The sequence below is a fragment of the Convolutriloba macropyga genome, chromosome 15, assembly GCF_964194025.1.
Source record: "Convolutriloba macropyga chromosome 15, txConMacr16.3, whole genome shotgun sequence".
Lineage (NCBI taxonomy): Eukaryota > Metazoa > Xenacoelomorpha > Acoela > Convolutidae > Convolutriloba > Convolutriloba macropyga.
Window position 1 is genome coordinate 1,996,596 of NC_134482.1, and position 14,677 is coordinate 2,011,272.

General features: G+C 35.3%; 1 protein-coding gene across 3 annotated transcripts in view; it reads right to left on the minus strand.

Moving 5' to 3' along the window:
• LOC142354044 (uncharacterized) overlaps positions 1-13,179 on the minus strand; it is a 38,337-nt gene extending 25,158 nt beyond the window's left edge. The window contains exons 1-6 of one of the 3 annotated variants that reach the window (XM_075406312.1): positions 12,812-13,179; positions 12,570-12,620; positions 9,122-9,453; positions 6,155-6,214; positions 1,570-1,875; positions 907-1,096 (exon numbers count right to left, since the gene is read on the minus strand). In XM_075406312.1, coding sequence (XP_075262427.1) covers positions 907-1,096; positions 1,570-1,875; positions 6,155-6,214; positions 9,122-9,161 — 596 coding nt within the window. In that variant the 5' untranslated portion in view covers positions 9,162-9,453; positions 12,570-12,620; positions 12,812-13,179. The remainder of the gene's footprint in view (positions 1-906; positions 1,097-1,569; positions 1,876-6,154; positions 6,215-9,121; positions 9,454-12,569; positions 12,621-12,811) is intronic. The other 2 variants (XM_075406314.1, XM_075406313.1) reach the window with 2 other exon arrangements.
• Between the last annotated feature and the right edge of the window lie 1,498 nt (positions 13,180-14,677).

The window sequence follows — 14,677 nt, forward strand, 5'->3', positions numbered from 1 at the left end:
TGTAAGACCTCCTTTTCTGTCAGCCTCTAAGATGATAGCCAGTCCCGCTAGAACCTTATCAGCTATATTTTGCAAAATCTTGCCAAAGCTTGTCTGACAAAGCTATCAGTGTATTTTTTTCTCATAGGACTCATTGTTTTTAGTTTGCAAAGTATAATGTTTCAAGTATTCTTACAACTTCGCTCCAGTTGAGCTCTGCTCTGCTTTTCAAAAATTTTTTTTTGAACTATTGGGATGCTTTTCATTTGTTAACTATGAAAAATATTTTGCAAGATTCAGATGTCAGCCTTGCAAAACAAGTGTTGACCTTGCAAGATTTTGCCTGAATTCCTTGCAAGATTATGCATAATCTTGCAAGATTATTGCAAGATCTTGCAAAACCGACTCGGGTAGTAGCAAACATTAGCTGAATTCAAAACCGACACGTCTCGCTCTGAAAGATTCAGATAAATTCAGGCGTTTTTTCAGGTAATTTTACCTGAACTTTTTTTAGTGTGAACCCCAACGAAGTATGCGACTTGAAGAAAAATGGTTTTGATATATTTCTTCATTATTAATGGGCATTATATATATAATGCTTAACATTTGTTACCTAATACGAGGTTGTTTCTCAAATTTATATACCCTTTATCCGCCCGATTAGAACTTTTAATTATTGTGATTACAACCATTCAGACCAAAATGACCTCTGATCAAACATTAGCTCCCTTATTGTGGTTGGAGCCTTAGTCACCTTCTTCTAATCCAGGTATACTCTGGCAATTTTTTTTCTGTTCACAGGGCACATTTTCAGATCGCTCAGTCATTTATGCCCTGATTGTCAGTTTCACTCAGAATTATTAACAGTTATGGTCGTAGACTGATCTTAAACATGTGAAAAAGGTATATGGGATTGTTTTGACATACATGCCGTCATTGTCGGGTGACTCATCTGAACAGGATTGAGTGGTTGCGTCATCTTCTGATCTGAACCAGGAGAAGGAGACACAGCAGAATGCAGGTCCAACCAGAACCCCAATCAAATGACTGTACACTGACACTGCAGTGAATGTGTCCACGAATTCACAACACGAACTCGTCAACATTACGTAAATACCTGTAAGAATGTTAGAGCTGCATTTTACCATGTTTACTCTATATAAATTGGATTCAGTTTTTACAAGTTTCCAAAAGAGTAAAATTTTTTATTGCAGAGACATTGCCTTTTAAAATATGATGTGACGTCAGAAAAGCGCTTCCGAATTCTTGTGGAGACTATAAACTTGACAAGCACGGACGAGCACGTCATTCTAGACGAGACTCTAGGTGCTAAAGGAGACCTCTTTTGGCATCTTGACAAAATTCTTAATTAAAAAATATAGAAGTTATGTAATCTTCTTAGCATTATTTCAAGCAAATCTTGAGACACAAGAATCTCATTATCATTCAGTCAGACACGAAAAGGCAAAAAAGAAATGCAATAAATATTGAAATGTAGTTCAAAAAATTTTGGAGATCATTCACGTGATTAATTCGAAAATGTGAGGTCCAAATTTTGGCTCCGTTAATAAGAGTAAACAAAGGTATTACCTAATGCGGCGGACACCGCCAGCGCAATGGCAAACACCACCACCATCAGCGGATAGTAAACAACTCTTCTAGCTCTAAGTGCCAGCCTCTGGCTGCTGTTACCACCCTCCATGCCCGGACCTCCCCCGTCTCCTGCTCCGGACACCCCACCGTCCGACACTTTCCTTGTGGATAATACAATACGCATTGTGCATGAGTAGGCGATTTCCATGACCAGTGCCACCAGCATTAGAACTCCACTGACTAGGTTCCACAGAATGGCACTAGACGAGGATTTCTCATCACATGTCCTCTTGTACAGGATTCCTATAATTGGAACTAATTCACAACATTGCACGTTGCAGTTCGTCAACTATTCATGCTAACTTAGTTGTCTTTTTTAAGAAAACGTAAACGTATATAAAACCAACGGTTTGTGCTTTGGTTTATAAAAAATTAATCGCAGTTAAAATTTTGAATTTGAATTTGAATTTCTCCTGTTAATTTATAAAGCACGCAGAAGTTGTGGACACAGCAGAATCCACTATGAAAAATCCATAAATCCAAAATTTCATCAGGAGTGGACGCTTGCAAATACTAACGTATCTTAATTAAGCGCCCAGATTTTATTTAAAAACAAGTTTTTTTAACGTATCGTTTTGAATGATCAAGCTATATTGAAGTGCATTGACTAGTTTTTTAACTTTTATACAGGACATGGTCTCTTGTTCAAGCTGAGGTAGTATTTTTTGTTTCAGTAGAAAATTTATCAAAATTCTACCGCGATAACCCAGAGATGTCCGAGTTGAAACTCTTTTTGACGTTTTTGTTTGTATAATGCGAGTGGTTTTCGAGCGAGTATTGTACGAAAAATTTTGATTTGCGGTCAAAATCTCATTCATCATTTTGTTTGAATGTAACCCAAAGTATGATTTAAGGCTGAATGAAAGCAGATGTTTTATGTACAATTCACAAATTGTCAAAATTTTGAACTCGAATAAAGTATCAAAGATGGAGTCACTTGGTTTCTTTCTAAAGACAATTCTCAAAATTTTCTTTTGTAACCGTTCAATTTTTTGAAGCTTATTCAACGTTGTCCCACCATAAATAAGAAGTCCATACTCAAAAATTGGTACCACTGTAGTTTTGTAGAACATCAAAACGGTGTTGCGACTGCAAGTTCTCCTTAGCCTTGCAATTATTCCGATCCACTTCTTTAATTTTAAACAAATGGATTCCACATGTTTTTCGAAAGTTAAATTCGCGTCTAAAATTACTCCTAGATATTTGTAGGTATTGCACTTCTGAACTGGGCAGTTTTGAATGTTTGTGTTTGCTTTAGTTTCAAAAAAATTAATTACAAAAGTTTTTGACTCGTTTAAATCCAATTTATTTTGATGTAGCCAATGTGAAACTGAATGAATTTCAGTAATTAACTCTTCATAGGTTGGTCTGTTTTTGAAAAGGAGGCTGGTATCATCGGCAAAAAAATACGGAGTGGATAATTTACAAGCGTCCACAAAGTCATTAAAGTACAGTAAAAATAATACAGGACCCAGAACAGAACCTTGAGGAACTCCATTTTTTACTATTAGTTCTTTCGATATTCTATTTTTCCATATAACACACTGTGTTCTTGATTTGAGATATGAAGAAAACCAGCTTAAAACCTGACCCCTAATTCCAAAGTTTTCTAATTTTTTCAACAGCAGCGAGTGATTAACAGTGTCGAATGCCTTTTTCAAATCTAGGAAGACCGTGGTGCTATTGTTCCCTTTTTCTTTTTCCAACCTTATGTTTTCCACTACATTTACGAGTGCATCAACTGTTGATCTCCGATTACGGAAACCAAACTGATTTTCACCAAGAATTTTGAATTTCTCTATGTAGTTGAGAATTTTTATTTTCATAATTTTTTCAAATACTTTTCCAAAAGACGGCAAAATCGAAATTGGTCGATAGTTATTGGCATCAGTTTTTGATCCCGTTTTGAAATGCGGTTGGATAGTTGCTCGTTTTAGGCTATTTGGGAAAACTCCGCTCAAAAAAGATTCATTGATGTAATTAACTAAAAATGGGGCTAAAGTTCTATCAAATCTCTTAATGAAGGTGTTAGTGATCAGATCCACACCATGCGCAAAAGAATTTTGTAGGCTGGCTATTTGTGAAAGCACTTCTACTAAATTTGTTTCATGTAGCATCATAGATTGTTCTTCAGCATAATTAGATGAAGGAAAGCTTATTTGAGGTAATTTGCTTACTATTTCATCTGCAACATTTACAAAATGTTCATTGAAATAATCAGCTATGCTACTGGGGTCATCAGTTCCAATATTATTGAAAACAAGGTTATAACTCACATCACTTCTTTTGTTCCTGCCTATTAATTTGTTTATGATTTTGTACATTTTTCTTGAGTCCCTACCACAATTTTGAATTTTGTTTTGTATGAAAAGTTTTTTTGTGTCGTTCATGATTTGAGTGCTCTTGCTTTTCAGTTGAAGATATCTATTTTTATCGATGTTGTTTTGTGTTCTCAACCATTTTGTTCTTGCATTGTTTCTCTTCGCAAAAAGATTTTTTATTCGATTTGTGACCCATTGATTCCTATTTTTCTTTTGTTTTAATTCAACTAAAGGCTGGTGTTTGTCGACTACAAAATGTAAACAGTTACAAAATGCGTTGAAAGATTGATCCGTATTGTTGTTCTGAAATATGATTAAATTGTTTTCCAGTTCCTTTTTGTATTTTTCAAACAGTATTTTGTTGTTGAAGGCAGACATACTGCGACGTTTAGATGCTTTTATCTTGGGTTTAATCATACTTTTTGTTAAACTGAAAAATACTGAATAATGATCTGTGATGTCGTAACTGATAGAATTTACTATGCATAGATTTTTGTTGATATTTGTCAGAAATAAATCGAGGGATGATTTTGTTGTCGACGTTTCTCTAGTTATACCCGAATCCATTAGGTTTATACCGTTACTAGAGATAACATCTTCAAATCGCTTTTTTATTGGAGTCAGAGATAGCTGATCTATATTGAAGTCTCCACATATAATAAGATTTTGGTTCGCATCCACCATAGTCTCAAGATAGCTGTCAAATTCAGTCAAGAACTGATTTTTATTGAACCCAGGGGGAACATAGTATGTAATCAAAGTATAGTTTTCGTTATTTGTTCTAATTTTTATACCTAGGCTCTCATCATAGTTCGTTGGAAAGCTATCTAACAGAAGAATATCCTCCCTGCAAAACATGGCTACTCCTCCACCAATTCCCACCCTGTTTTTAGCAATTATTTTCTGATAACCTGATATATTGAAGTGTTCTTCATGGGAACCCTCTTGTATCCAAGTTTCAACAAGGCAAATCACAGTTGGTAGGGACTCAAATGTTTGCAAAAAAACCTGAAGTTCCTCAAGGTGTTTGTTTAGAGACCGGATATTAACAAGCAAGACTGTGAATGTTAGTTTTTTGATGCATAACTTTTGTTTTGCTGAAATGAAACACCGTACATATTTTGTTTTTTGTTCATTGGTATATCATTTCCATTGTTTGTTGCGTCCATATCAGGCGAAAAAGCATAGGTTCTTTTGTTATTCATGAATGGAGTACCATTTTGTACAGTTTGCAAACTCTTTTGTTGTCTCCTTTGATAATCCGGTAGCTCGCTGATGTCGTCAACTGGTTGATATCTTTCACCATCAAAAGCCCATAAGTGCGATTTCTTAATCTTATAGTGAATGTCCAGTTCTCGAGCTTTTTTTTCAATGATAACATCCTTTTTCGCCAGTCGTTCATGAATGAAAATAGGATTCCCCATCGAATTTCTCAGACCTCTTAACCATGAAGCACGTTTCAGAATTATGTCCCTTTGTTGCAAATACAAAAATTGAACAATAATAGGCGCAATGTTTCCATTTTTTAGTGGGTGGGCAATCGAGATTTCGTCGGGATTCAAACTAACCTGTAAGATGTTGTTTACTATTTGTAAAATTGGTGCGAGTACATTACCATCAGCTGGGATGTCGATGTTAGTAAAAATAAGAAACGGTCTGTTTTGATATCTTTCTACTGCTGTTAATCGTTTTTCTAACTGATAAATGTTGTTTTCTGAAGTAATTTGGTTATTCTCAAGTTTTTCGAGACGATCCGTAAGATTTTGTATGACTAGGTTTTGCTTTGTTACAGTATTTGTAAGTTTTTCAATAATTTGTTTCAGTTCGGAAATATTTCCTGTAGTAAAGTTCTCTTGGTTGGCCATTTTGATAATAAAGCAACGTGAATTTCAAAGATTTTGAATGGCATAAAAAGAGCAAGAAAGAGCAACTGCTTTGTTTCGCTTTGTTTCGTCTTTGTGGATTTTCGGACCACATGTTCAATATCCTGTTTTTCTTCCTTTCAAGGGTAGCGAAATGAAGATTATTTTTTTGCATGCTATAATGCATTAATAAGTAAATGCAAGTTTTTGCATTGCGTCCAATTCGTATCATTTTTAGTCGAGCACAGTTTTTATCACTCGGTCGAGGCCTTGACCAGAGTCTCGATTCTGCATTGATTATATCTGAGATGATGTGAAACATCGATTCTTGATACTCACCAACAACCACTTGTGTAGTTGGAAGGACTGCAAGGAGAACGAGCAGGATAACCCATAAACCTTAAACAGAACAAAAGCTTAATTCAGTAACAACAACAACAACAACAACACTTTTTTGAGTGCCGACGAAACTTTGCGAAGAGCAAATAATTGCAACCCGTGTTGACATGAAAAATTGTTCTTTATTAGCCACAAAGCGATAATTGGTGCTATTATTTATCAAACTGGTGTCCCGCGTGTATCACTGAAAATATTCAATATATAAAATATCCAAAATTTTAGCAAAAAATATCAGAAACACCGGACTTGAGTCTCAGAGAATTTCACATTTCGGTTCAGAGCACAATTCAAGAGTAAAAACTTAATTAAGTTCTGAAACATTGCATCTACAGAATATTTCAAACTTCTTTACGTGCCGTTTTGCAGTTTTCTTCGTTATGATTATATTGAGGCCATAGAGTTCGCCCATGCTAACTTTATCCTGCATAGTCTGAAAATTACTCATACCCCAAAATGAAGTCTGAGCAGAGTAATGTCATACTTTTGTGACTTATAACCAGTAAGTACTATAGTTGTATACACACAATTTATACATCAGCTAGTTTGAAGGCAATTAACACAAAGCCCGTTTATCTTAGTGGTTACGACTTCCTACACAAATTAAATGTTACAAGTACCCAAGCTGAAGTTCGAATCGCATGTAAAGCCAACCCTGCTCGTAGGAAATGAGCTGTCTGTGTTATATTTCTTTGTAAAGTGTGTCATGATGACTGATTCATCACTGATTTGCTCTTCCACCAAACTCCGGGAGACAAGTTACCATTATAGTTCATATGTGAGAAAATTCATTTGGCATTTGAGTTTATCTCCCAACTTCAAAAGTTAAATTATTTTTTTTTCAAGCCACTCATGCCATTAACATGGCTGAATGATCCAGGAAATTTGACCTCAAATAATCAAAACTGATCAAGACATCAATTTATAAGATTTTAGTAACATTGCTGGCGTGATATACCACAAGCTGGGTTATTAAACTTCTCCTTCTCAAATTAGTTGGTTCCACAACTCAAACGCCAACTCAACTAAGGGTAGGTACAACACATGGTTGAAGCCACTTATCTGAGCTCTACAAATAGTAACAACTCAAATGTGGCATTAGCTAACTCCAGATACTGCTAAAAACTAGTTCGTAGAGGACTGGACCCTGTTATCTCCCGAACCGCGGCCAGGCAGGCTACCATTGCAGCAACTTTTTGCTGGAGTAGCAATTTTGCGAGATGGATATAGGACAAGCTGGATTATTAAAGTATCAAGATGTAATTTTGTTTTGAACTAACTCTTTCTAAAAGTCTTTAACCAAAACAAAATTGATGCAAAATATTTATTTGATAAAATTTGCTAGTATCATTCATTTTTATCTAGTTGTAGGGATAGCATCAATTTGAAATTTTGGCTATCTTCATCTTAATTCAGTAGAGTAATACTATTTTCCATCCATATAAGGTTTCATGAATAAAATAATGCAAATTGTGTGGCAAAGTAAGGTAACACTACCTTGATCAATATTTAATGAATTTCGGTAAACTCATTTTTAAATAAATAAAAAGATTTAAGTCTTAAGTTTGCAAAGAACATTCAGCCTGAGTGAGTGCAGAACGATTTAACGACAAGTAGAGGTAATTTCTTAGCAATGAACTTGCATTTATATTTCTCCCGTTGATTTCAATTTTAAAATGTGAATACTCATGACCAGTTTGAATGTTTTGAAAAAATTTTGTACAACAACAAAAAATTATAAGCTGGAACTGAATTCACTGTTTTGTAAAATTTGTCGTGGGTTTGCCAGTTTTTTCAAAAGAAAATGGTCATTTCTAACTGAACAATAGGTTCCAAGTTTTTAGATGCCGAATTGATCCTACAAGACTCTTGTATGACCTCAAAATTCAAAACGAAGTTATGTATTTTATATCTCATTTTCAAAATATGTTCGAAAACAGAGATTGTGTTCCCGGATGCAATCAAAAACAAGTTTCTACGTTTAGGTTTGAATAATACTTCGTACTTGTCACCTCTTTGGGATCGCTTTGACGATGATTAGGATCCGGAAAAATACCCGAAAGACATTTTGTGTTTTTTTTGTGTTTTTTTGTGTTTTTTTTGTGTTTTTTGTGTTCTTTTGTTTTTTCTATTTTGTGTTTTTTGGTGTATTTATCTTTATTTTCTGTATTCAATTTTGTTGTTGATTACAGAACTTTTTTAGAATGCTCTTTGTTATGCTGAGCTGTGTCTTCTACATGTTTGCAAATTCTTTTTTGCTTTAATCTTTGAGAAGTCCTTTTTGATTTGTAATGAAAAAAAGGCAATTAATTCATATTGAATTCCAGGATATCATATAAAAAAGATTTCATTTTTTACAGTTAAAAATACTGAACAGTAGAAGAAACAAACGAACAACCTGTGACTACAATACACCATCAAAAAAGCAAGTTCGGTTAGTTAATTTTTTTCTTGGCAACCATATAACATTTATAAACCATACCAGATGCCATGCCAGATGCTTGTACTGAACGTGAATCTTGAATGAACCATGCCAGCCATAGCAAGATCATAAAAGTAATTTTTGTGTGGCTTATATGGAACCATGTATGGTTCTTAGATATGGTTCCCAAGAAATGTCAACCCGGTTATCCTGGTCAAACTTCACAACAGTTGACGAATGCTGTAAATTTCTAACAAACTATGTATATTACAGAAATTAGGTATCCTTATATTTCAAAAAATGATGCTATGTTTTCGTCACAGCGACGAGCTATATGATTCGTTAACAAATTTATACTGAAAGAAAAACTGCTTCTGTTGTTTTTCTCTTTTTAGAACAAAGGTGATACCAACTATTTGTCCATATTTCAAAATAAAAACCACTTTGGGTAAACCTGGGTAGCGCTGTGCTGTATTTATGTTACTTACTTGAAGAGGGGAAGTCGAAAAGTGCTCGTGGATGACACATGTTTTGAGCTCAACAACGGTAACAGACAGGTAAACTCCGAGAATCAAGATAAGAAATCTGACTTAGAGACAAACCACGACAATCTATTTCTTCGTAGAGTTGAGAAAAGTATCAAAAGATGGTTGCGTGACAGCATAATAATAATAATGCGAATAATAGTTGTGTGAATGTGATTGTTTATCTCAGCAATGATGGCATTGTTTACTTTAGTTTGATTGTTCTATTGTCGGCTATTTGCAAAGTCACCTCAATTGTGGCTTATACACAGCAGGTGGTAATTATTGATCACCTGCTTTGGGCGATGAAACATCACTCACAAAACTGAATAACTATATTAACAACTCAATTAACGTTGTTTTTGCTTGCTTATTGTTCCTTTTCAATTGTATCCATAGACAAAAAGGTCTTTTTCATCAATTCAAAAACATTTTTTGTGATCGAAATTCTTCATTAATGACCAGACTCAATTGTGCTCGAAAAACTTTCCTGCGTTCGAAGTTATTTGTGTTTATAACAAACTTCGATTTGTGTATAAACCAATGCGCGCTTGTATTTGAGGTCCAGACCGAAATCGTCTCTGATCAGACCGCCCCAGACCGAAGTGACCTCTGATTAAACTATCGTGCGCTCGGAACTCCGTGTGCTCTCGGAGTGCAATCCAAAGCCTGCTATGATCAGATAGCAGGATAGTGTGTTCAAGTTGCTATAAAGCACTCTACCTGATCAGACTATAAAGCACTCGAATTTGATCAGATCAGAGAATGATTCTAAACATGAACAAATCTCTTAAAATTGCTATAGTTTATTGATTTCATTAAAGAAAGTTTTCAAAAATATATTCAAAGAGAAGCTAATTCTCAGAGTATCGATGATAAAAATTAAACCCAAGTATCTGGTAAATAATTCATTTGTATGCCGCTGGTGCATGTTTATGACTCGATAGATGAACTTACACACCTTTCAATAAAAAAACGTCTTGATCTACAGTTTATCTTCTAAAGGGGACCGGCATTTGCATGCAGTTAGAACCTTTGGTTCTGATAAGCGCTAAGATCTGAACTTGCTAATATTGAGAAATTATGTAACTCTGAAAAGAAACGCCTGCATCATTTTAAACGTTTTCTACGCCGTTTCAATATTAAATTTTTTGATTCCTGATCAAAAAATCATGTTTACCAAATTTGATTACAAAAACGGTACACAACTACAGAATAATGTGAGAAAAAAGTATTAGAATTATGTGTCTTTTTGAAATATAATATTGATGCATGATCTGAAGACTTGTTGCCCGATCTGACAGAACTTTAATTATAGGTGGATAGAAATTTTTGTGGAATTCACAATTTACTCTCCTCTCTGTTTTTATAGATAAGTTTTGTTTTGAAAAGCTGGAATCTGCAAAAAACACACATTCAATTGCAAATTTTTGTAATGATTTTCAACAACTGTTGCCGTTTTCCTCAAGTATTTTTCTCAATAAACCAGGAAAATGGAAAACTGAACTTTGAGTTAGTTTTACCCCTCAGATAATTGAAAGCGTTTCAACTAATTGAAGAACCTGCACAACTAAGACCAATTCCTATTTGATTTCTCTTAATTTTAAAAAAAATTCAAAGTAATTGGGATATGCTTTCTACATTCACAAAAAACAATCTAAATTCGATCATGTCGACATAATTGAGGAAATAAGAGCGAATTGCATTACAGAGGAACCTGATTGCAATCTTGCTGTTCAATGCAGTTATATAAAAAAACACTACCATTAAAAAAGAGCAATCTATTAAAATAACTTTCGAAACATGTCAATTTCTGAGCCAGTGAATCTTCGCTGTTTATTTCTCACGGAAAGCGTGGTTATATGTACCTGACTTACGTCTGTTTGGTAGAAACTTTTGACCTGGGTGAAAAATATACTAGACAACAAAATTGCCCGTGTCGAAGTCACCCCTGATTACACCTAAACTAATGTAAAAGAAAAGGCAATTGCCTCAATTAGAACAGCCAGAACAAAATTTTTCGCCTCTTAACGGTGGGATAAGGATTCATAGATTTACTCGCGTCCCATATGTGTCTATAATCTCGCATCCATTGCAAGGATCACGATTGCGGACCCCCGCATTGCTGAAACAGAGACAGATTGAGATAACCTATTTAAAGCTAACAACAACCCCGCAAACTTCTGTTATCAGCCAGAATAGCGATTCGTTTGAGGGTCTTACGAATTGGCTCTGAAAATCCCCCAAACGACTCGAAAGCCAGAGGAGTGAATTGAATTCCGACTTCAATACATTTTTGGGCGTACTGTTCGTGCTTCCTGTCCTCAGAAGCTAACAGGGCAAAACCACTCTTCTCCGACGCTTTTATAATAAGGCTTGACTGCAATGGAGAAGTGATGGTAACGTCTAATGCCGCTGGTTGACCAGCATTCCAAATAGATAAAAAAAGGTCAACCGTTCTTGAGTTACTGTCGGGCAGCAAATTCCTCTGTTCACAGGTGTGAGACAAAAGAGGCAGCCGAGCAAGCAGATATAGTTTTGAGAAGAAGAATGCAAACGAGCTTTATATCTATTGGAATTTTTATTTCCTAACAAGTTGTTGTGAGCTGAGTTATCAAATTCTTCCTGATTTTTTTTGGGAGGGATGTGTTGACGCAATTTTGCCCAATTCTTCAACTGCCTTAACACAGGAGATGTCTTCAGCTGGTTTATCCCCTTTTAACTTTTCTAAAAGAACAGAGGATTGAAAAACAGAGCCAACATATGCAGCCTAAACTTGATCTGCTGGTCGTCTGATTTCTATACCGGTGTTTTTGATTGGGAGGCATGCTTCGTCTCAAGAAAAATCTGACATCAAAACTCCCAGAATTTCTTCAAAGGTTGCATTTATCCGATTTTCTTTAATTTGTCCCGAGGAGATTTGCATCGCAAAGATTTGACCACTTTGGTGGCACCAAGGCAAAAACGCAAAATGCCAAGGGCACATTCATTGTGGTTCGTCCGCATAAGCTGAATTGTCTAGAAATTCCTCTGAAATTTTAACGCGTTTTTGTATTTAAAAGGAAACAAAAGCATCAGATCCTATAGCCGCTCCCAAAACTTCAATTCCATCTAGACTGTTCCTCCTGATCAAACTGTCAACTTTAGTCATGCTTTTGATTGATCGTAGCTCGCACTTATCCTTACTGATGTCCAAATGGGTGGTAATGGGGTAATTTTCAGACTTTACAACCCCACCCCCCCCCCCGCCCACCAAAAAAATATCATCTAAAAAGATCTACGATTAGGAGGTTATTTTAGGGGGTAAAACGATGTAAGATAAAGGGGGTAATGGGGGCAACGGGGAGTAGATTGATATAGATAGACCGTCAAGAATTGGGCAAGCATTGATTGTTTAAAGGGTAAGGAGAACCGGCGGAGGGTACAGAGGTTGCGGTTTCAGACTGTCAGTTTTCGAGTAGAGCTAAAACAATGTAAGATTAGGGACTCCAAGCGGGATAATTACCCCCCTCCCCCCTCTCCTACTCTTGCACCATTTTACCCCCCAAAATTACCCCCACTCTTGCAGCGTATTACCCCCATTACCCCCAAAATAATGTAAGAATTTTGAGGGGAATTGGTTAAAAATTCCCCCGATTACCCCCCTAATCTTACATCTTTATGGGGTAAAAATTCGACACGGGTAAACCTTCGCAAAAATTATATAACAAAGAGCTGATCTTAATAATTTCAGCTTTAATAGGAGGGCAAAAATCAGCTGAAAAGAGATAAGAAACTAAACTAAAGCAGTTCAAATTGAGATTGAACGTCCGTCAGGACAGAAAATAGAGCAAAACTTTGAGTAAAGCAAGTTGAACTGCAAAAGTGGAGAGTGACAAGGTGACAGATGGTCTGTATTCACCCATCCAAAACGACAGGCATGAACAAACAAACTGTATGCAATTGAAATTAAACGAGACTAGATAAAAATTAGGACTAAATTAATCTGATATGCTTTTGAAACAACATACAGGGTGCTCAAAAAAGTAGTGAAGCACTAAGTCGATTAAGGTTTGTGTCTGTTTGGCTCCAATTGAAGGACGACAGTTTTGAACGGCGCCTCTCATCTTTTGGTTCAAAACGGCAGCCGGAACCTTTTTCGTACATTTAGCAAGATTCAGGCCTTTGAGTGCGTTTGTATGAAAATCTGCTCCAAAATATGAGTTCTCGAATGGGAAAGAAAAATTTCTAAAAATTTACAGCTGTTGGTTCTTTGTATATTCCTGGGTCAACTGTGATACATTTCCCTCAATTTCAGAAAAGGTCATACGTTATACCTGCTAATCATTCAAGTATCATAATTCACTTTTTTGCACCTTCGTAATATCGTACTAAGAAATCAAGAATGGTCAGTATGAAATCATATATAATCCTTTAATGAAATCAAAAGAACTTCAACTCGGGGTTTGAAATTTAAATTCAGGAGTTATCAATTTTGTTCTTGATGCCTAAATTATGGATAATCCGAACAAGGCGACTCGGTAATGTGCAATTGCACATACGGCTCCGACTCCGCTCATCCACAATTTTGGCATGGTTGTCTACCAAATGAGGAACATAGAAAACCCAAAAATCAAGATTTTTTAAAAAATTGGCGTATGAACGAAAAGACAGCCTCCAAAGCAAATAAATCAGTGGTGGAGTTAATAATGGTGCACTGGGTTGATGAGATGTACAAATATTAAGAAAGCGAGTCAAGACGAACAGCAAAATCAAACAGCCACAACAAAAAATAATTACATCAAAAACTTCATGTCCGTTTTAAAAAACAAAACTTAATAACAAGGTCAAAATAGCGTCAGAAAAAACTGATACTAAACCAATAACTTTTAATTCACCAGAAAAGATATGGGACTACTCAATAAAAAGGCTTGGTAACAATTAGACAACAAAGAACAAAAACAGTAAAGTTTTAAATTCTCATTAAAACAATTAATTTTAAAGCGATGAAAACCATTAGAAATCAATTAAAATATGCCACAGGTGTACAATCACCAATTCTTGTATAAAAAGAATTAAGAACTGTCGGTATTCAATTTTTTACGCGGTTACAAAAAGAACAACAAATAGACAACAAAAAAAAAGTCATTTAAAACTTGGCAGAAAGCGCTTTCGAAACCGTAAAGCCATACTATGGCTGTCAAAATATGTGCGATTGCAATTTCTGCGAGCACCAATAATGTATTGTGTAAACTCTATTTAATAAAGCTAGTTAACAAGTAGATAAAAATGAAAAAATGCAAAATCAAGTAACAGTTTTAATTTTTTTTCGAAAATAAAAATTCCCAAGACATGAACGCCCTTAATTAAAGAATGGAAAATTTAAATGGGTTCGTTTATTTTTCCAAAGCAAGCCCTTGAATATTTAATTTATCCAGAATATGTCTTACGTCTACAAAGAAACGTCAAACATGACAGCAATCAAAATTAATTTACTTTTATTCCCTGTCGAAGCTAGTAAAGTCAACCAATTATTTAAAA